The sequence below is a fragment of the Danaus plexippus genome, chromosome Z (assembly GCF_018135715.1).
Source record: "Danaus plexippus chromosome Z, MEX_DaPlex, whole genome shotgun sequence".
In the NCBI taxonomy this organism is placed as follows: domain Eukaryota; kingdom Metazoa; phylum Arthropoda; class Insecta; order Lepidoptera; family Nymphalidae; genus Danaus; species Danaus plexippus.
This window is the reverse complement of record NC_083559.1, coordinates 13,815,875-13,838,078: the sequence shown is the minus strand read 5'-3', so window position 1 is coordinate 13,838,078 and position 22,204 is coordinate 13,815,875. Positions and strand designations below refer to the sequence as shown.

Sequence of the window (22,204 nt, the reverse complement as noted above, 5' to 3'; positions counted from 1 at the left end):
TTCAATCTTATAAATATTTTTTTAACTGATAAATTCTGATACCCAGCTAGCTGTTTTGTATCAGAATTTATAAGTCTTTTTCCACAGGGTATTTCAGTCCGTGTGTACTTTGCTTTAAATATGTAACGTTTAATTCTTCTTTTAAAAATTCAAGAGACTTTTCTATTGTTGTGGGGTGCATGCATTGAATTTGTGAACTTAAAGTCTACTTCAAACCGCAAACAAATACCTGCTTAGTTACTTTCTTATAAACATAGCGTTTAGTCTCGAAAGTATTTATTATGTTCTCATGCAATGTAACGTACGACATTATAGTACTAAAAAGTTTTTTACAATGGCTATGAAACTCTTGAGGTGTCTTATTTCCTTGAACGGCAAGCGAAAGGTCTTTGCATAATGCTGTTTTGTCTCTTTGGTCAGAGAAAATGTTAATTAAGGACTTTCTTATGCCGAGCCAAGTGTATTGTATACTTGTAATTAATAGAAGCAACGGCAGTTCCAGTAATTTTATTAATATCCCGTTTAATGAGCATAAGTTAGCTAATTCACTCCCGGGCGCACTGTTTAAATATTCTGTTAAAATTTGATCACAAATATTAATAAATTTCGTAAGTGAAGTGCGTTAGGGTTACCATCGAATTCCGGCACAATCCTAAGAATTTTATAAATAGTCTCCTTGTCCTGAACCATACTTTATTTTTATATACTTATCTTAATTCGATATCTCTTAACTATTTTCTAAAAATTCTATTCCAACGAATACTACGATGGCTTGCCTGCTACGATCCAGATTCACGATGTCTATAAACTTAAGGATAATAAATTTTGAAATAGGTTTAACATAAGGTTATGAGCAACACGAGAACGTTACAGATATTCTCAAGAACGGTTCTCAAATATAATTCATCAACTCTCTAGTTTCACTTCTTAAATCTAAGTTTGGATTCTCCTCCCGGAGCTGCAGTTTTCCTTTTCCTTAGGTTCAGCATAGCGAAGACTAGCGAAGACCTAACAGTCCCTATTCTAGTATCCTACCAGTTACATTAGCTACAGACGGAAAGTCGAAGGAAAACCAAATACTACTTTAAACTAATTTCATTTAAAATAAATCTTAGAATCCAACTTAATGTACGACCTACTCGACGCATGGTTGTACAATGTATGATGGTTGATAGTATTAACAAACTGTATTTATATAATTCTTAAATCCTACTTAACATTCCCAATTGGTGCGCATCATTATTCGATTTAAGTTTCAAATATTTTAAACAAGAACTTCATTCCTGAGTATGATTATTAACATCTTATCGATAGAAAATCTTATCAGTTATTTCTATATGGACGTGTTAATGTAACTCGCTACTAAATATGAACAAAATATTATTTTCAAAACAGTGAGTCTTGTGTCTGAAACATGTAATTTAGAAAAATCTATTTTAATTGTTTCAAATTAAATTAGTTTCAAGAGCCTGCTCTTAATCACATAAATTAATTCAGTGTGAAGTACCTTATTTCTAATTAGTTAGCCAAATGCGAGAATCCTTTTATCTTCGCTTTACGGATTCCAAATTTCATAATTTGCTTTTGACGTTAAATCAAAACAACAAAGTAGTTGAACCGAGGGCAAGTATCAGTACATTGTGAAATTGTGTCACTGTCAGGATTAAGTATGGCGGTGATTTTAGTATAGACACTAGTTATACAGACGTTGTTCTTAGGAAAAGTTGTAGATAATATTTAATTCTTATCGTATTTAGAGCATTAAGAACAAAATTAATATTTCTTACTTGTACTTCAAAAATGGAAATTTCCCATATGTGAAGTCCACTCATGCTCCTAAAACATAAAATATATACATGATGTAATAAAAATGTTGGATTTTATTTATGTTAAAGTGGCGACTTATATCAATTATTTACGGATAGCACTTTGGAAGTATATACATTTAAATTTATACTATCACACTTTATCTATTAATTTCTGAATGTGTCAGTCTTTATCTATAGTTATCGGTTTAATAATACGAAAACACATTACCTAATGCTTAAATAATAAAAATAAAAGTTCCTCGTGTTGAATCTAAAATTAAAAAGATTCCGAAACAATTATACGGTGTAGCAAAACGTTGTGCCGTAAGTGGCAGCAACTGCAATTTCTAATTAATATTAAAATCCAATTTAGTCGTTACATCTTGGAGTCTAATTTAGTTTATCTCAGATTCCCCTTCCCGCTTACAGTGAAACCATCGTTTTAGATTTTTTGCTGACTGTTCCGTTTCGAATTATACCATCCCGGTAAACGTAATTCGTTTGTTTCACTTAATTTTTATTTTCACTCTTGACTGTCATTAATTATACGTATACATTACTACATACATTTATCCAGTTCTGCATTAAATACATTTTACACTTAAAAAGATAATTGGATATCAAACAATCGATTTCAGAAATATAAAATGATCGGCTTTACCTTAATGATCCACGTTATAAATGTCACTCAGATATTGAGATGTCTTACAAATTATAAAAGCCATTAGCGTATGAAAATGATTTATTATTTAAGCTACTTGCCCGAGCGGACTGAAATCTTACTTCAGATTTGGGGCTGATTGATTTCTATCATTTTACCATTTTATATTCCGTCACTTGGAAATTGAATTACCGTTCATATTTCATTATAATCCGCAATGAGTACAGAAAATGTTCAATTAAAAAGAATTTAATCTTAAAAATGTATAATAAAATGTTTCTTCGTTTACTATAGTAGTGTACACACTATACAGAATGTCTTATACTATAAAAACATCAAAAATGCCCTTTTTAAAGGTATCAATAAAAATACGAGTAGATAAATAATCGCTTCTTTATTTATCGTTACAAAAATATTAAATATTTCATATATAAAACCATATCCTCATAGGGTTAGCGTTAGTAATTAAATTTAGATTTTGGTTTGCGGTTCCAAATATTCGGCCATCCGTAAACACGCTTGTAACATGGAAATCAATGTTAAACAAGGGCAGTTTAAAAACACAGTTCATGTGTGTCGTCAGCCCTAGCGTATATGACAAAGCTAGAAGATCAACCACTGAAATCCATCTTCCTAGGATTCAACATGTCTTCTCATGTCAGCGTGTTTTGTTACTTATAAACAAACGATACCAAATATTAGAAGTGAGGCTTAGACCCCACCAGGGATAAGTAAACGTGATAAAGTATACGTTAATCCATATGAAATAGCCGCTTTCTTTCATCTTCCTCGATTTTAATACTGCACTTTAAATGTATTTGTACATCCAACTCATGACAACAAGTAATGTCACAAAGGCCAAGGCCACTGGCAAAATTTGCAACAGATCAATGTGAAGGCAAATTTTATTCGCCATGATAAATTTCCTTATCTTCCGTTGACGATGTGGCATACGATAAGAAATAGCAGCACAAGAATCACTATTGAACCAATGATTATCAACAATTGATTTAAATTAAATGAGAGACTGCAAGTTGTTTGAGATGCTTTTCTAGCCATATCGGACTTTATATAATTATAGTACCAACATACGTTTTTGTCATTTTTTCACTTTTTTTTTTACATCCTGCCCACGAAATCTAATGATTTTTATGAATTTTGAGTTACGATGACATTTTTCTAGGTTTTGACAATTGCTCGTCCCCTTAGAGACGTCACAGTTTAGTTACTTAGCTTAAAGTAGGTTCAAACTACATTTCTGTTGTTACCTATTTATAAATTTAAAAGTAACGAAAAATTTATGATTTTAAAAGAGATTCCAATTATTTCAGAGAATTTATTCCCAAAATTATTTGAAAGCGGTTAAAGAAAAATAATACTCAAAAAAATATATATTTAATGGAAAAAAAATATTTTGAAATTTTTGAGTATATGTATTTATGTATAAAAAATTTAAATTGAAGGTAAGCGTTCTTAACTCTTTAAGATTTTTAAATAAGGCTTACAACATTTTCATTAAACTATTTTTTCCAAATATCAGGCCGTTAACTTTTCCTTCCTGAAAAATAAATAAATATGCATGTAGTGTTCTGAACAACATTGAAATATAATTGTTTTTATGTGAGTAAGAAAACAGTATATATGTATATATAATGAATATGTACAAAACTATATATATATTACAAACCGACTGTTATTTTAACAGTGCTTTTCGTTTTTCCTTAAAACCTTAAACTCTTCACACCAAAAACATTACTTCCTAGTAACCCGAAGCATGTTAATTGTGATTCTTTTTTTTTACAAAAATCTCTCCACGTGTTATTTTTTCGACTCCATTCAAGGTTTTATCGACCAGCCCTGCTTTTTGGCTTTGCTTGTTGCTGTCGGAAAAAGGTACAAAAAAGTTTTGTTAAACTTGCCTCTCCTTTTTAGACCACACCATATTTACATAGTTAAGGAATCTCCATCCATTGTATTTCCAGTTATAAGAATAATTTGAAAGAAATTTAAAAATTAAATTTTAGATATCCATAAAAAGAAGTCGGATTAATATTTTTTAAATATAACGAGTAGGTTTTATAGTGGGATTTAGGAAAATATTTTTTTATCATTTCCAGCAAGAAACAGTGTAATGAGTGAAAAAGACGTTCCAAAATTAGGTCACTTATTTTCTCAGTCATAAGGATATAACTATTAAGTATATATTTTCACCAACACCAGTTACGAAAGCATCATTAATAAAAGACACGGTTTTTTTTTGTATCTACTTTAATTTTAAATACCATGTTACATTCCCCACCGTTGCCGGTTAAGCTTAAAATTAAATTAATTATATTAACCACTGTACTAAATCTACTTTAAATAAACACTAAATGCAATATGTAGTATTTAAAGATTCCACAGCAGTAAAATTATCTTAATATTATTTTTTTGTTTTTGTATAAGGAAGGACTGCATATAGGTATATTAATTGCCATTTCGAGTAATCATACTATAAACATTCTTTGGCAACGATAAGCATGCAAATATAAAGAAAGCTGCTCTACATATTAGTGCAATACCCGCGACTTAGAGAAATTATTCTTTTTTGTACTTTTTCAGCGCCTTCCTGCGGGTATTTTCCATGCTGCGGGTCACCAGCCACACACTGAAACGCGATGCGACACTGTGGATAGAATTAACCACACAGAAGAAGAGAGTGTGAGGGAAATATCCTGTCGTTTTGGAGGTAGTTCCGACTAAGCTGATGGCAGACTTGACAAATGTCTTCGCTGTTGGTGCTATCAAAGTGCTTCGGCGTATTCCAGACATATTGGAGCAAACTAAACCGGGTAGAACACATTGCACGATAATGCCTCTCTTGCTATACTCCATTTCAAGACCTTCAGAGAATTTTTCCACATAGGCCTGAAAGAAATAGTTGTTACTTAATATATGTAACTTTAGGGCGGGCAAAGATGGTTACAAAATCCTACCTTAGTAGACGCGTATACCGTGAGAAGGGGGCTGGGTATTATGGAAGATCCGGATCCAATATTGATGACCACGCCCTTACCACGTTCTACCATACCAGGCATCACGATACCAGTCATACGAGTTACAGAGACAACGTTAGCTTTTATCATTGTACTGATAGTCTTCTCCCTGATAAAGATAATTTTTTACTATATTTACAACAATCAATAAAATTTTACTCCATAATATGTACTCCAAAAATATATTTATTCCATACATGTATAGTTAACGGTTAGAATATGATTAATAAAATTCAAAACTGATCATTATTTGTTATTTTATTGAAAACACAAATACAATAAAGTTCTATAAAAAAAAAGCCATTAGCTAATAATGTATACTAGGTACGATATCAAAATTGATCTTCAATAATACGACGGATGGGATTCATCCAACAGCTACGATTTATCTCTACAGGTACAGAGCTCGGAACCTATAATACCACCCAAATAACGACATCGTTCACATGAGTGCTCATTTACTGAACAATTGCAGGGTTTGTCAAAATACACGTCTTTGCCACGGATATTGATGTACACGGTATTTCAATTGGAGCACTTATAACACAGACCACCTGCCTCCAGCGAATCGATTCGGGAGTGCAATAAAAGCTCACGTTGTGTTATTTATTGAAACCTTTTTATAAAACATTTATACTTATGCGGGATAAAAACAAAAAAAAAAAATCTACATCACTTACGTTTTATGTTATAAAATGTTTTATTTAATTTAACCTCTTAGATTTTAATGTGATCTCATATGCGAAGGAGTGAGACATGTACATTTAACATTAGTCGGACACAATTCAATTATAAATATATTTATGACTAGATTATTTTGTGATTTTATCTTTAGGGGATTACTCCGCAAGCTTTCCCTAATTACAGATGAATGATATTTAGTTTACTCAAGTTATTAGTTGTCTCGTCCAAAGCTTTATCCTTAAGGACTTTGTTTGGTTGTAGTAACACATGACCATGAAATGAGAAAGATCCATCTAGATTCGCTTCCAGTTAAGGCCTTTGAGAGTAAAGCTTGATTCTATTTCAGTATAGATCTAGATGTGAGATATAATATTTCAAACGGACTTTTCACTAAATCTGTGTGTCCTGTGTGTTTAAAACGAAACACACCGAAAAACTAAATTAAGAAATTTTAAAGAGGATATAATATTTAGAATAGCGATTTTGACATAAAATAAGTTGTTGTGTTCTATATGTCGGCTTCACTTTTATAATAAACGTTCAATGTAAGTATATCGCTAAAAAGGAAATTATTGAAGCTCTGAATTACAAAAAAAAATTGTGTCCACGCAGGACTCTGATGAAAAAAGAAAAAAATGTGATAAGAATATCTCGTTACGACGGTTATATTACCAAAAATATCATTTCCGTAGTTTGAAGATGAACGAAAGCAAACTAATAGACATACCAAAAAAGATATTTTATGTTCTAGAGCAATAATTTTGTGTTGGTCATTATAATGTTTATTTTTTTGTGATTTATTTATTAAAATCGGTAGTGCCTGTAGGTCTGAATACACAAACGACTATTAAAATTATATACTTAAACAGACTTAAAAGAAAAACTTAAAAAATTTACATCAAATATGCATTTGGTGCCTTTGATCCATTTACCATATATGGCTCTATCTTAATACTTCAAGCCGTGTTATAAGCTGATTAAAAAATATTCTATGTTCAAATATTGTTTTGCAAAACATTTAAATAAAAACTTGCTTATTTGATATAAAAATCTGATCAGTAGATTTTCTGTTAAAAACTTGCAACGCTAATATACAATTTATACATACATTGTATTAAAAGAATAAAAGAAAAAGCTGTATGTTTTTAAATATTTTAAATTTAACTCCGTAACATCAATGATTTTTCTAAGGTGACTGTTAACTGTTTTAGGAATCCTACAGCATTACTAAGGCACATTAAAACCGCGTAATCATTACGAATACTATGACGTCAAAGTATTGCGTCTTAATGTGATTTGTAACCAGGAAATACTATATGAATTTTATAAAAAAAAAAAAAACAGAATGTATTAAGTCTAGTGCATGCAAATGTTTATATAGAATAAGCATTTTTGTTTGGAAGTTTGTTACAGCTATGTGCACTTTATCGCCCGGTAAGATTATAAAATTATTTTCATTATATTAACAAACAACTCGTTACCGACATTGCTGTGTGCGTAATTCACGATAGAGATCACAATAGACCTTTGTGTCTTTAAAATTAATGTATAAAATTTTAATTTATAATTCATTATAATTTCTATAAAAAAAAATACATGACATATCACGTTTTAATTATACGACTTTGACGACGGACGTGACATTTTTACGTTTTTTAATGAAAGTACGCTCAAGAATTTTATCGATATTCACAATAGCTGTTAAAAGATTAATAAAGAAAAAATACCAATACAATAAACGGTTTATTTCTTTAAATGTTTGTTTTTTTTTATTATGATTTTATTTTCCTAATGTTTGTGTGTTTTTCACGCAAAAACTACTAAACGGATATTGATGAAACTTTATAGTAATGTGTGTTAAATATCAAAATAAGACATAATAAGATATAATTTATACCGAAGTTCTCCATACTTCAAGTGGGATAAATTAATTAGGAATATATATCGCTGACGCTTGGTTAAAATATCTATTGTTTTAACATACTTTATACATTTGATTCTGAAATTAATTCCGAAGTCCACGCGGACGAAGTCGCGCTTAAAAACTAGTCATAAATAAAATAATGAATGCTTTACATATATTTGTATATTTAAAGGCGATCAAGATAAAAGGAAAAAAATTATTTACGTCTTATCTATTTTGAGTTCTGCGTCTTTGAGAACTGTTTCCCGATTACAAACTACCCGCAACGTGGAGCGAAACCATTCTAATATAATGTAAATGTCTCCCTCGTTTGGCCTCTCTTAATATTTTTAGTCCATGCATAACAAAAGCAACCCAACTATTCAGATAGAATCTCAGTTCCAAACATAACAATACAATTAGCAGACAAATATTATTTTTTATAAACGATATTGATTTATACGAGAGCTATAGATCGATTTTGATACGGATATTATTCATAACAAAAAGGTTTTAATGTGCCTTTTTATGTTTTATCCGTGATTTAAATTAATTTTTTTGTGTATTTATCTGTGTGTGTGTCATGTGGAATACGTGTTGGTGCTTGCGTGTGTGCGTATGTGTTACATTTCATTTTAATCGATACATTTTATACAGAGCACACAGTTATACCAATGTTATTCCGATCTAGGTCCTCCAATAGTTTTTATTGCTTCATTATATTTCAAACATTCATTCTCTTATATATACATTATAACAAATCAGTGATGCGAAAATCTTATTTCCAATCATTTGTTATTGAAGTATCAATTTTATCAATATGTTCATTCGAATTATATATTTGAAAATTTGTCATTCATGTACAATAATTTCGTATACTTGATTACGGAATAAATTTACTTAAGGGTACTTTTGGCATGTATTCCTGAACGTTTTAATATGTGTTATGAATAATTTAATTTCCTTTATGTACAGTCGATGCTCAATATATTCATAACTTGAGAGAAATTTTAAAACACTTATTAACATATAGAGTGGTAACGAACATAGACCTTAAATCAATTTGAAGATAAACAAATCATGTAGCTGTGAAAGCTGTTACTAAAAATACATCAAGTTAATCTCTTACCAATCAGCGATTTCCAGGAAATACTCCGGATATTTATAGGAGACACCCACATTGTTGACCAGAGTACCAATCTCAAGGTCAGCAACCTCCTTTGAGATCATTTCATATATATCAGCATCGCTGAAGTCAGCAACAACGATCCTTGTTTCCACTTTGAAGTCTTTTTCTGGAAAATATATTTATTTGAACTCTACGCCATTTTATTATAAGACATATTATGCTTTAAGTAGTATTTTAATGATTAGTTTTAAATATAAAATCGATTCCAAATTAATTTATACCATATATTATTTACTTAACATTAAAAGGTAAGGATGATTTAGCAAAAAATTTAAAATTCGAACGAAAATTTCCTCAAAAGAATAAAACAGAAAGACTCGTCTGTGTTTTATATCAATACTTTCTTGTACAGCTTTTTTTTTTTTTATTTACATCACGTAGTTAGAACAGAGGTTTTTCACTATAAAATTGCGAACAGCCATTTTAATGGCTGTGACGAATGTTTGCTTTCCTCTTATCATTGAATTGTAAAAATATGAGCGTAAATAACGACCCGGATATATGTATATACATATATACAAATCATTATACATAAAAAATCTATAAACTATTCGTTGACGTAATTCTATAAAATTTTATAATTTAATCAACAAATTAGCACTGTGACGTCAATCTTATATATCTGGAATATTTACCAATTTCATTTGCCGTCTCCATGAGCTTATCATAAGAACGGCTGACTAGAACTATATCACAGCCACGGGATGCGAGCTGCAATTAAATGGTCACTTGAATTTATTAAATACAAAAAAAAACCCTACGCACTAACTTAAGTTTAACGAATGAAATGACGAATATAATCATATGCAAAAAAATTACTTCAATAATTTCGAAAATCGAGCTATTCCTGCATTACTGGATCGATATTAAACAAACATAGCAGGAACCATCACAAGAAAACGGATTATACATATTCGAAACCGCATTGAAATCTGCCAATCCGTTTGAGAGATACGTACGTTACCACAGACACATCCACACATACACACCACTTACATATATACATACACATATAGACGTTACTAACACCTCTTACTTCGTTTAGAGTTCATGTTAAGCTTCACAGAATAATCCGATACAGATGCAAAACAAAAGTCTGTATTGCAATATTCCTCAATATCTATATATCGTTGTAAATAATAGTATGGACCATGATTTAATCTTTATCAAGCAGTTTTACGTCGTAATCGATTACAGACGAATTCCGATATTTATTTACAGCTATCATAGAATGATATGTTGAATATTTTCGCCACTTACTGTATTAAATTGTTTAAAAATGTATCAATTTTAAACGCGAAAATCGCTTTTTCAATGTTGTAATTAAAAACTCTTACGTCAGAATACGGAATCTAATTATGAGTGATGTTCGAATCTTTTACAAATGTTAAGGGGTTTCTACGCCTTAACATTTGTAAGTAAGTGTAAGTGGTTCTCCCTTGGCGACTTTCTTGCGGGAACCTCGAAGAGTCACTTTCAATTGTATTAAGTGAAATTAAATTATTTCTAATAAAGTAATCATAACATACAGACTAAGTCGTATAACTTGTCGACCTCACGACAAGTCACATCGGAAAACAATATCATACAAAAAAAAATCCAGACTGCAAGTCATTAATATACACGTGAAGTTAGTAACTTTAAACTACACATCGAAACGACAGAAGACAACAGAATCAAATATAAAAACAAAATACTGATAAAGTGTCGTTGCTGTTATTCAAATCAACACATTATTTTTTGTTGACAATGTCCGTTGAGACAGACAACATTAACAATTCACCTATACAAAAACAACCTACATTTTTTTCAAATAAATTGAGATCATAGCAATATATTTTCCTAACTATAATATCCGCATATAGATCTGAAGTAATATTTCCAGATCAGCGCCGAAATATCTCGAATATTTTTATAATATCAATGATTTAATTCTTATATCATATTTCTAAAAGCATGCGAAGCTTGCACTTCAATCCTTTATTCCTTTGAAACTTGGATCTCTAGTCTATTTACTATGGTACACATTCGAAATGTTTGACCTTAGCATGCAAATTCAGAAAATATTTTCTTCAGCGGAAGTATCATAAATGGAACTAAATAATATTAAAAATTCATGGCACTCCTTCAATGAGAGAGTTAATATATTTAATATGTATAATAGAGTTAATTTTTTACCAACCTCCCTGGCATAGGCTTTGCCAATTCCATCGGTGCTGCCAGTGACTACTGCAACAATGGAATAAGTCCGTTAAAAATAATACATAAAATACAGATATCAACATCAAAATCATTTACAGTGTAATAAAAAAAGTTTATCCTAAATAAATGAGATCACAAAGGATTCGAATCCTTCTGAAGAGCTAAAATAAAAATGATATTCAACTTTAGAAAAATTGTTTACGCAACATTTTATTATGATAGCATATGGATATAATGAACTCTTGATGCAAATAATGATTTGAATGAAAATAACAAAACATTTCAAGTAATAAAATTAAGCGAAAGTAATACTGCTTGGAGCGTAAAAAACAACTTTCTCTAGATCCATAGCAATAATACTTTTGACGTATTATAAACGTGAACATTGAGAATTCAGATGCTATCATATAGTTTATTTATTTATATAACAATAATTCTATGAATTCTAAAGTAAGTTTCTGAACGGAATTGAAAGGAAATGGGATGGAATATTACTTTTAGATAGTTTTAAGATGGTATAGAAGGTAGGTCTAGTGGAAAATCATTACCTGAGCGTGTTGCTAACAACAGCAGATAATTTATATACAAAAACAAAAAAACTATAAGATCTAAATCCAAACACGCCTGCACTTTCATTGAAATAATCATTCAATTTTAATGACTTCATTAAAATTCCATTTTCAAATTCAACATGGAGAGAAGCACAATCATATATTCGGATAAAGCTAAGTCACCAATTTACCACGGAATCTGCATAATTTGCCATTGATAACGGGTAGGTTATGACATCGTGTCTGGAATTATGTGGCGAATTACAAGGGATGTATATTAATTCAAGTTTTTGGATAACTAACTTGTCAGTTTGGATGTATTTGCCAATAAAAATGCCACAGCTTGTACAATTGATACACACACATTCAGGTTTCGAGCGAGCATAATACAAAAAAAAAATAATTCCAACTAAGCCTCGGACGCAACCGAGTATCCTCTGTCCGTAACGAAATACTATGTTAGATCCATTGCCGCCAATTTATTGAAAACTGACATGTGATATGAAAAAAATAATTCTATATCAAACAAAACATACCATAAAAGCTCATAGAACAAAATTAAACTAAAAAATATTGATGGAGTTCTTTAAAAATATGCATAGAATTTTATGCGTATTTATTCACTTTATTATCATTGAAGTGAATAAATACGAATTTTTATGTTATTCGTGTTATAAATTCAACAGTCATTTTTTTATTGTAATAACATAATCCCGTATGTTAAAAAAAAAATGAAGGTTATTTCTATATAATGTTGATTAAAGTTTTGATAAATCACACATCAAGGTTAAATTATTAATTTGACTTCCTGATTCATATAACTTAGTACAAACACTCATCAATAAACTTAACCAAATATTTCAATAGGCACTGTATAGCGAGCTAGCTACATGTGTACAAAGATTGACAATATTAATTAACCGATACAAATGAATTCAATATTTATTTAAACAACATCATACGAACGAATTATTACATGTAAATAGCAGCGTTTTGAATTTATTCCCTTTCGTCCTTTAAATTTTACATGTAACGTATCGTATATAATATAAGTAATGTTTGCTTTGACGTTCAGTTGTTCATTGTAGATAATATAAAAAAAATTATTTCAATATAACCTCAGAATCAATGCTGATAATTCCTGGGATTGTTCAATACGATTGATGACTTACAGGAAATTATTACAATACATAACACTACTTTCTGTAGTGACGAGCTTACTTTTCGTAAACAAACTATAATGTAGAAATCTTAGTGAGATTATTTAGCCATACTCAGTCGAATAATAGCCAATATATCATAAATACGGAAATATTATGCTAACGCATACAATGTTTATGATTTTTTCTCACAGTAAAACTTTCTTCTCGATTCATTGGTTTATTGGGTAAACATAAAACGGCCTTGTTCGTAAGGTCTTATGCGCTCTATTTCCTTGAACTTGTAACTCAGTGAAAGTCACGTTTCTATACAGGTTTTCGAGGTAAGATAATATGCAGCTTATATGATTTTCGACTCTATCGCTTTACTGCCTAGGATTGTTTTATTAAAGCCAGTTTAAATTTCAGTCATCTTACCGGTTATTCATATTTTAATAACACTTTTGTATTAGTTACGATATTCGTTTTATCTTCAAGTTTTGTTTAAGGAAGGTATTTGGTATATATATAATCAAAGTTCTATACATATATTTAAAACTACAGAGCTGTCAAATATCATATGATATACAAACTTATATTAAAACACATTTAAAATATTTAGTCATATAAATTACATAAATACGATGTCGTAACAGCCTTTTAAACTGGTTTTGTTTTTCTGGAGCAAAATAAAAAGCAGACCGTTTATTAATGTAATCGAGGTTTATTAAAGTCGTAAGAAAAGTATTATATAAAATCCGTCACTAAATGCACCTCTTTAAGACAAATCGGAGTGTGTATATATACACGTAATAAAATAAATAGAAAGTTAACGGAATATAAAAAAAAACATACTAATTCTTAAACGCTCATTAACTCAAGATAAATATTTAACGATAGAAAATTTATACTTGTATTGCTTGACCAAAACTTAAAGCCAAGTAACTTTTATTAATAAAAAAACAGTGCTTTGAACTAATAAAATTTGGTTAAAAATATTTCTTTTCGTCTCAAAGGAATTTAATGTATATAACACTAAACACATTAGGGTCCTAATATCATCGCACTTAAAACGAAAACACAGGATTAAGAGTCTATATAATGAAATTTCTTAAATTCCAACCTCGGTGTTATAACAGCTTAAGTAATTTAGAGGAATTTTAATGGAGGCATTAACACGTGTAATGTCCGATATAAATAATTACTTTATAATAAAAATCACCATCATTAAATGAGAATATACAAACGAAGGTCATGATTATTGAAATCCGTTAAAATGATAAATATATAAGCAATAAGACACGATCGAGACTCTGAAACGAATTTGTTTTTGATAAATTTTTATGTTAAATGTAGGAAATATCGAAGGAGCAGATTTCAAAACAGATAATAAGTTCTTACATTCGTTCATGTATATCCACAATGAACATGCTGGTGCGGAGTAATTCGATATTAGAAAACAAACTACACATGAAATATGAAAGCATACGCTCGGGTATAATATTATGTTTTCCATGATTAAGTAGCAATTGTTTTTACAGCCCAGAGACTGTTAATGCATTATTTGGAACCGTTTTATCCTTAGCCACAAATATTTTCAGATAATGCATGATACAAGTGGGTTTTTTTTTTTTCTAGAAAATGTCAACATTAATGCACAAAACCACCAATGGGCCTGAAGTCCGTATACTAATCGTCAAAAATTCTTCCCAAATGCATGATCCCCTGGGCAGTTTCGATAGATCTACGCTATGCCTTTGTGGCATCAAAATTTACCTAGTTTCTCGTTCACTAGCCACTCATGCCGATCTACAATGTTTATAAATTTCGGAGAGTTTAAATTTAAACTTTGATACAGTTTTTGTTTTCCTTATTTCTGATTGTTATATTTACGGAGTAAAATGTTTTTTTGGGGGACTAACTTCAAGTATTCAAACTATAAAGCAAACAACAATTATGTGTTAAATTTTGAAAGCCTCCTTTCGAGGATTTTCATTCAGCAGATAAGCCTCTGTATATTCCATTATTGAGATATTTACAATCTGTTAAAAAGAAAAAATATATAGAAGTAAGAATTCAGTAATTCATTAAATCAAATAGTTATACCATAACGTAGAAGCATTTATTTATTTTAATTAAATATTTAACTTTCACAAGCAAACTCTCATAGCTTTAACACCACATATTTATGAGAAAATACAACAAAGTGCGTAAGTTTAGATAACTCTTGAGGATAAAACGTCTTCAACTCCACTATGAACACCCTCGGAGCGAAGATAAAAGTTAAATTGAACTACAAATGTTTCCCAACAGGGATATTATTAAATAAAATATTATTATGACAAAAAATTATACAGCTATGTAACTTACTCAATTTATTTGCAAAGTTGTTAAAATATTTGGAATATTGATTGTGTGTAACAAATTCTACATATTGGTTATTAATGTATTTATTTTTTGAAATGAAATATCAATTACGTAACGATAATTCCGATTGCAATATTTAATCAGTTTTAAATATCTTCCCTTCCGATATTGTATGCGTTGTAGTGTCTCTGTATATGTAACATACACGTTACTCTCTATTTATCCGATCAAAATATAACTTGAGAAGGTCCTCATATAAAAAGAAAATCGAGATAATGTTCAGAAACTTAGAAAATTTCATAAAACCGAATGACTATTTTTTTTTAAACTTCTAAAGTACTATTTGCTGAGTACTTTTAAAAAGCTGTCAGTGGTTTAATAGTAGGTAGGACGGTTTGCACCACAACAAAGATAGCATAGTTATCGAGTAACACAATAAATTAATGTTGTCTCGGTTAGAATGAAGGATTTCGTAATAGTAATGGTCAGCATTAATAATGAATTACAACCCTTACCTAGACCGGCCCCTCAGAATGACATCTTTGATAGAACGTAGTCCGTTTGTTCTGATTGTCTTTAATAAATACAAAATGTACTCAAAGAATATTTACAGTATTATACTTTATAATTATAGCAATAAAGGCTAGATTTAGATTTCATCCAATGATTCTTATTACGGGATTGAAAAAAATATATTTTCGAAGTCTTATCCACTTTATTTACATACTTATTGCTTATTAATACTGATTTATAATACTTATGAAAATGCACATTTGAGACTGCGGAAACAACTTGACATGAGAAAAGGAAGCGAAGAAAAATACGCATAATTTATTATTATTTTTTAAAGGCAACTATTAAAGTGAAGGATATCTGGACATTAAGTCATACGGAAGTAACATAAATTTTCGCCAAAATTTATTTTTAATTTATGTATCTGTCGTCTTGTATGTGCCTTGAAATTATATAATTAGTGAAGTCAATATATATATATATATATAATATACTATATGACAAAACTCGTACTTCGATATGCTAAACTTACTATGTATACAAACGTATATTATAAGAAAGTCTGATGCGGTTTTATTAAAAAAAAAATTAAGTCTAAAACTTTGTGTTCCTTTCATTGGCATTACTTTTTAGAAACTAGCAAAAAAAGTAGACTCATAATAATAACATTGAATTTTGTAGCACTATCAAATGTCATATATTCGCAGACAAGTAAACCATGATATTTTTTTCTTTCTAGTATTTTATAAACTATGTTATTCCATTAATATGAACCAGTTTCTTCACAAGACCACATCTGACAAGGCGATTGGAGTAAGGCCGTCCAATCTCGCATTACCATTTTACACTGAAGTCAAGGTAATTTCGGATTATAGGAAGTAAAATGTATATTTATATTGACATCATAATATCAAAAGCATTGTTATCAAAATGTATTTTTGTTGGCTGTTTGTTTTGATAAATACGCGGAACAGCTGAAAAGACATTGATGAAACTTTTATCGCCAAACAACCATCGTTAGGAAGAAAAAAAAACTAAAATGTCGCCAAAAAACAAGACGAATTCCATAAGCCATAATGGCGCATTCGCTACTTTGTGCCAAAAGTCTTTATATTTCCTTTTACTGTTTATTTTTTGTCTGTAATTTTTTATTCTGTTATTATAAATGATTATTATTCCTAAAAATAATATGAAAAAACGGCAATTGTGAATTAATATGTATGTTTAACTTGTTAATATCATATACCATACCTCAATATCTTTGCCACAAGAGGGTAGAACAAATACTTTACCAGTTTAGGACTGTCATTGCTTCCGTGCGATTCTTATGAGATTTAGTGTTAGGTTAATTATATAAACGAAGTGCCAATAATTTAGGTGAAATAACTGTATAAAAAATGTAATTATAACGTGCTTTAAAGTAAAATCCAAAACTAAATTTACTATTACACAGTCAGACAGTCTAAGAAAGTCACAATTAAGGCAAAATATTTCAAACATAAAAAAGAAATACAAAATAAATAATATTCAGTTACACAACATTGGCTTTTACGAACATTTCCATTGGGAGAAGTCAAATCCTAAATCTATAGATAATTGAGTCTCAAACAAACTTCATAGCCATATTCCTGAAACTTGCAATAGAAAATTTTGTACAATTGGTCTATTCTAAATAGAGTTGCAGACCATAGTTTATCTTTCAGGATAATTTACGATATTCTGTAGTTCCCAAACTCATAATATCCTTGAAGTCTTTAAACAGTGATTTCTCCAAATTGAGTACAGGAGGTATGAGAATCGCAGAGCTAAGATGTATTGAAAAGGTCTTCAATTTTAGCTTCTGGTTCCTTTTTAAATACGCTATTGGTCAAGAAACCAGGAGGATTAGACTTAACTTTCGAATCCTACTTTAATGAATAGATCGCAGAAATAGATGAAAATATTTTGCAGGTAGTCTTCAAAATTAAGATCTCAAATTACCTCAACTTCCCGTATATTTGCATGATTTGTCACATAATTGGTAACAGAAATTCTCAAATATCAAGATTTAAGTCTGCCTTCATGGTACCCCACTAGCCAATCAAAACTGTCTTTTTGCGACGTCTTTAAGCATAAATGAATATTTTGAACAATGTAGTTATTATCACTTTCAAATATGGTACCCAAAGCTATTGCAGTCACTCAGTCTTAACAGTTTATCAGGAACATATCTGGTAGTGCTTGCAATTAACCTTTCCTTGGCCAACATGAAATCCCAAAAAAAGAATTACTATGATAAGTAACAAGGATTGGCCCTATTTAGGTGTATAAACTGCTTCAGGCTTGCCGAGTTTAGGGGGAATTAGAAATCATTTCAAAGGCCTTATAAATTATGTCCATCTATACTACAGTTTAAGGAGATAGTTTCTATGTAATAAGTCAAAACATATCTAAACATTTGACATTTCTGTAACAAAATTTGCATACAATACTACTTAATTTAGTCAGAACTATAATAAAGTGTGTAGCCACGATAAAAAAATTCACATGAAATAAGTTCCTCCTTCAACAGTTGTTGCATGTTGACATGTGGACATTTTGTTAGAATGAATAAAAACATCAATTACCATTAATTCTCTGTTTGATGTAAACGAACAACTAAAACTTCTACTTGCACCTAATCAAAGACTAAATGACCTCACTCTGTTGGAATTAGGTAACCAAGGGTTTAAGACCTCTTATTCTATGATAATCAGGATAACATTTAAAAACTTATTGATTTCATATATCCTTGGTACTTCACTTCACTTGCTACCGACATCAAATGTTTAATATTTTGCCAGTTTACAAATATTGAGAATTAATATTCATTGAGATTCCAAAAGTTGAGACGTGGTAATCATGACAACAGCAACAGCAATAGATTTGCTTTCAGGATGTTACAGGTTTTCAGGATGGTACAGGTACAGTCAGAGGTAAAAATACCCAAAATGTATGCCTCTCGGCTGTGGTCGGTAGTATCTTCTCAAAAAAAGCCAGATGAGAGACAAATGTAAGAACTTAAAAAAAAATATGATTTTATACAAATTGAGAAATTTGTCACAACATTTTCAAGCAGATAGAATGAAAAAAAAAAAAAATTTCATCTTATAAATATATAATATAAAACTACATTATAAATTTCCTTACGACTCGATAAGATTCCATATTTTTTTGAAATTATGTGTTAAAGAAGTTTCTCCATCTTATTTGGAATTTTCAGATTTTTGTTGTTATTCTTTCTATTGTATTATTTCTGAACACCGGTCTCTGTGATGTGACTGTTACAACAAAATAAGACTTTTACGATGTAGAAAAGCAAGATGTTGAAATGTGGATCTGGGTTTTGACGAAGAGTGTAATACTCGCCTAAATTATTATTTATTTTCAATTATTGCCACCTGAGCACAAACTATTGAGGTATTATATGCCGGAAGACATTTAGATAAAGTCTCAAAATCATAACGCTGACTTCTTTATTTGCTTATTTTTTTCATATTAATATTTTTATAATGTATGCACATGATAAAAAATATAATTTGGTTTGTCCTAAGTTATTTCACAAACGAATAGTAAGCAAGTGTTATAATATGTAAATCGGCAATTCTGTTTTACACTTTGCCCCCTTTGCGTTTAAATATTCTGTTGGACATTAACGATTATTCAGAATATATAATAATAGACAATTGTTTTTAACGGAGGAATAACCATTCGCGGGTTACTTGGATGAACAAATAGGACACTTAAAATTTAATTACACACAAAATTTCATCAATGCTTTTGGATATTTTCGCAAGTCAAAGACACAAGTTTCCATTTAAACTTTCGCAATTATATATATGTATAACATTAGTGGGATAGCAAGTGGAAAAGATCGTATGGTAGGCAGCAATTAAAATCGTCTTTAGGAAAGTCGCGAGCAGTAGCATATGCCAAAGATATATGTAACAAGTACAAATTTGTATTAAGATATTTTCATTGTATTATCAAAACAAATAATAAGATTTATCTTGTTCATGTCTGTAAAAAAATCGCATTTTTTGTATCGTAACCAAAATTGCCATGCAAAAATATTATTAACCTTTATGAGAGTAAGGCATATATTTAAATGCGCATCAAAATCATACAACTTTTTATAGGCTTTTAACACCTATTGGAAACATACGAACACGATTTAATTCTTTAATACAAACAAAGTATTACTCGTTTTTGTTTCCAAGGTTATCGATATCGAATACCAAAAGTAAAGTTCCATTGAAAAATAAGTAAAAAACTTTTATTACGTCGCTTCATAAAAATGTTTAATAAGAATGTAACCACATCCGTATGTAATACTTAAAGAACTATGAATTTTCATCATGAATATGATAAAGGAATAACAAAATTGCTGATCATTTTTTTTTATGATTTCGGACGAAAATCTCTACATTTAAAAGGTACCAGAATTATGTACGTGACGGTTATCTTACATTTGCCTACATTGATAGTCATCAGAGAATCTAATATCATTCATATAAAAATGTAAAATAATATCGTGAACATCATAAAAGCATACAAAACATAATTTCGATTCATCGAAAGGATGGCAACACAAATAGAAGAAAATGTTGTATCTTAATGTTCAAAAAACATTTTAGGATACTAATTTCATTTGCTACTTTAAAAAAAATGTTTTTTGACAGTAACACAAACTTCATTTGCATCAAATGACGATGTTGTGGAATTGATAAGGGAAACCTAGAATTAACTAGGTGATGACCTTTGATGTATCACATTAACATAGGAATAATTAAATACAGGTTGGATAAAATGAGAGCATCGCATGTAATAAAAATATGAAGCTAACAAGAAAAATTTTCATATATACCTAGACAACAAAGAACCCGTAACTTATTGATTATTATCGGTAAACTGAACTGAATTTTTGTACACAATGAAATAGACAGATAACATTCCTACTCGTCATTAGTATTAAACAGGTACATGCTAAGTACTAAAACATGGTTTGTGGTAATTATCTAACATATTATAGAAAATAGCCTCATTTAAGAAATATTACAAATTATTGAATAATTATTATTTTACATTAACTTATTTACTTGTCATCATTAAAAAATATCATGGAGATATTAAATACCTAATGATTGTGAACAGCATTCATATATTGTAAATTATTAGAAATATACGAAAAGCTACTTACATGCCCACTTTCCTTTAGACTTAAAGTCTACCTTATTCACCACCGGTCCAATGATATAAGTGTAAAACACATTGACCACACTCTTAACTACATAATAGAGCAAACCAATTAGGAAAACAATACCGAATTTTTCTAAATACCCCAATTGAGCCATTTTTAACACTCAGTACCACAAAAGTGAGGTTATATATGGAGAGAGCATTCACTGATCTTTCGTCGGCACAATTCACGCATGCGCACTGACGACCGAAGAAAGTGAGATCGCGCATAGAATGGACCGAACGGAACGAATGTCTGCAATAACATCGGATAACTTCCCGTTTTTGAAGTAAGCAACAATATATCACCGTCTCACTTTGATGTCTGATAGGGGGCAGACGGGACAAATGGTGCAGTTTATCAAGATTAATAATAATATTACATACGATATCCGTTTTTATAAATACACTTCAAATTCATCGGTTTTTTTCTCACCTAAGTTTTATATTACGCAGCAATTAAAGTTGTTTGTTGAATTATTACATATATATATTTTTATTTAACATAATTATAGCTATGAATGAGATCAAAATTCATAATGAACATAAATATGTATATTGCGTGATTTTTTTTTTGTACTTTAAGTTTTGATAATTTTAAATATAGTAAAAATATAGAAAAAAATTCAACCTACCAACAGATAATTAAAAGCCACTTCATATAAAAAGCAATATGCTTGTAAATGTTCTTGCATGACTCTAACTTCATAGTAAATAAATTAGTTCTCAACTCTCGTGATAATTTTCATTGTAATAAGTTATCGTGTTTCAGAAGGCTTAGACTAAATACATACTTATAAGAGTTAGCGTTTATAACAGATTCAGTGCTAAAACATCTCTAGGTATATCATTATTTACCTAACATAATATTTTTATGTAATTAAATAGAACATTGT

General features: G+C 29.9%; 1 protein-coding gene across 1 annotated transcript; it reads right to left on the bottom strand.

Annotated features, from left to right (window-relative positions):
- Positions 1 to 4,715: 4,715 nt before the first annotated feature.
- On the bottom strand, positions 4,716 to 21,561 carry LOC116777724 (very-long-chain 3-oxoacyl-CoA reductase). Its single transcript, XM_032671421.2, has 6 exons — positions 21,271 to 21,561; positions 11,463 to 11,509; positions 9,916 to 9,991; positions 9,221 to 9,386; positions 5,445 to 5,613; positions 4,716 to 5,376 (listed from the first exon to the last, which is right to left on the bottom strand). The coding sequence occupies exons 1-6, from the start codon at positions 21,422 to 21,424 to the stop codon at positions 5,047 to 5,049; spliced, it is 942 nt and encodes a 313-aa protein (XP_032527312.1). The 5' UTR covers positions 21,425 to 21,561; the 3' UTR covers positions 4,716 to 5,046.
- Between the last annotated feature and the right edge of the window lie 643 nt (positions 21,562 to 22,204).

Excerpts from the sequence above, each read along its gene's own strand:
- LOC116777724 (XM_032671421.2), bottom strand. The coding sequence starts at position 21,424 with ATGGCTCAATTGGGGTATTTAGAAAAATTCGGTATTGTTTTCCTAATT. Across the intron at positions 11,510-21,270 it reads GTCTAAAGGAAAGTGGGCAT|TAGTCACTGGCAGCACCGAT; the intron begins GTAAGTAGCTTT and ends CCATTGTTGCAG. Across the intron at positions 5,377-5,444 it reads CGGTATACGCGTCTACTAAG|GCCTATGTGGAAAAATTCTC; the intron begins GTAGGATTTTGT and ends TATTTCTTTCAG.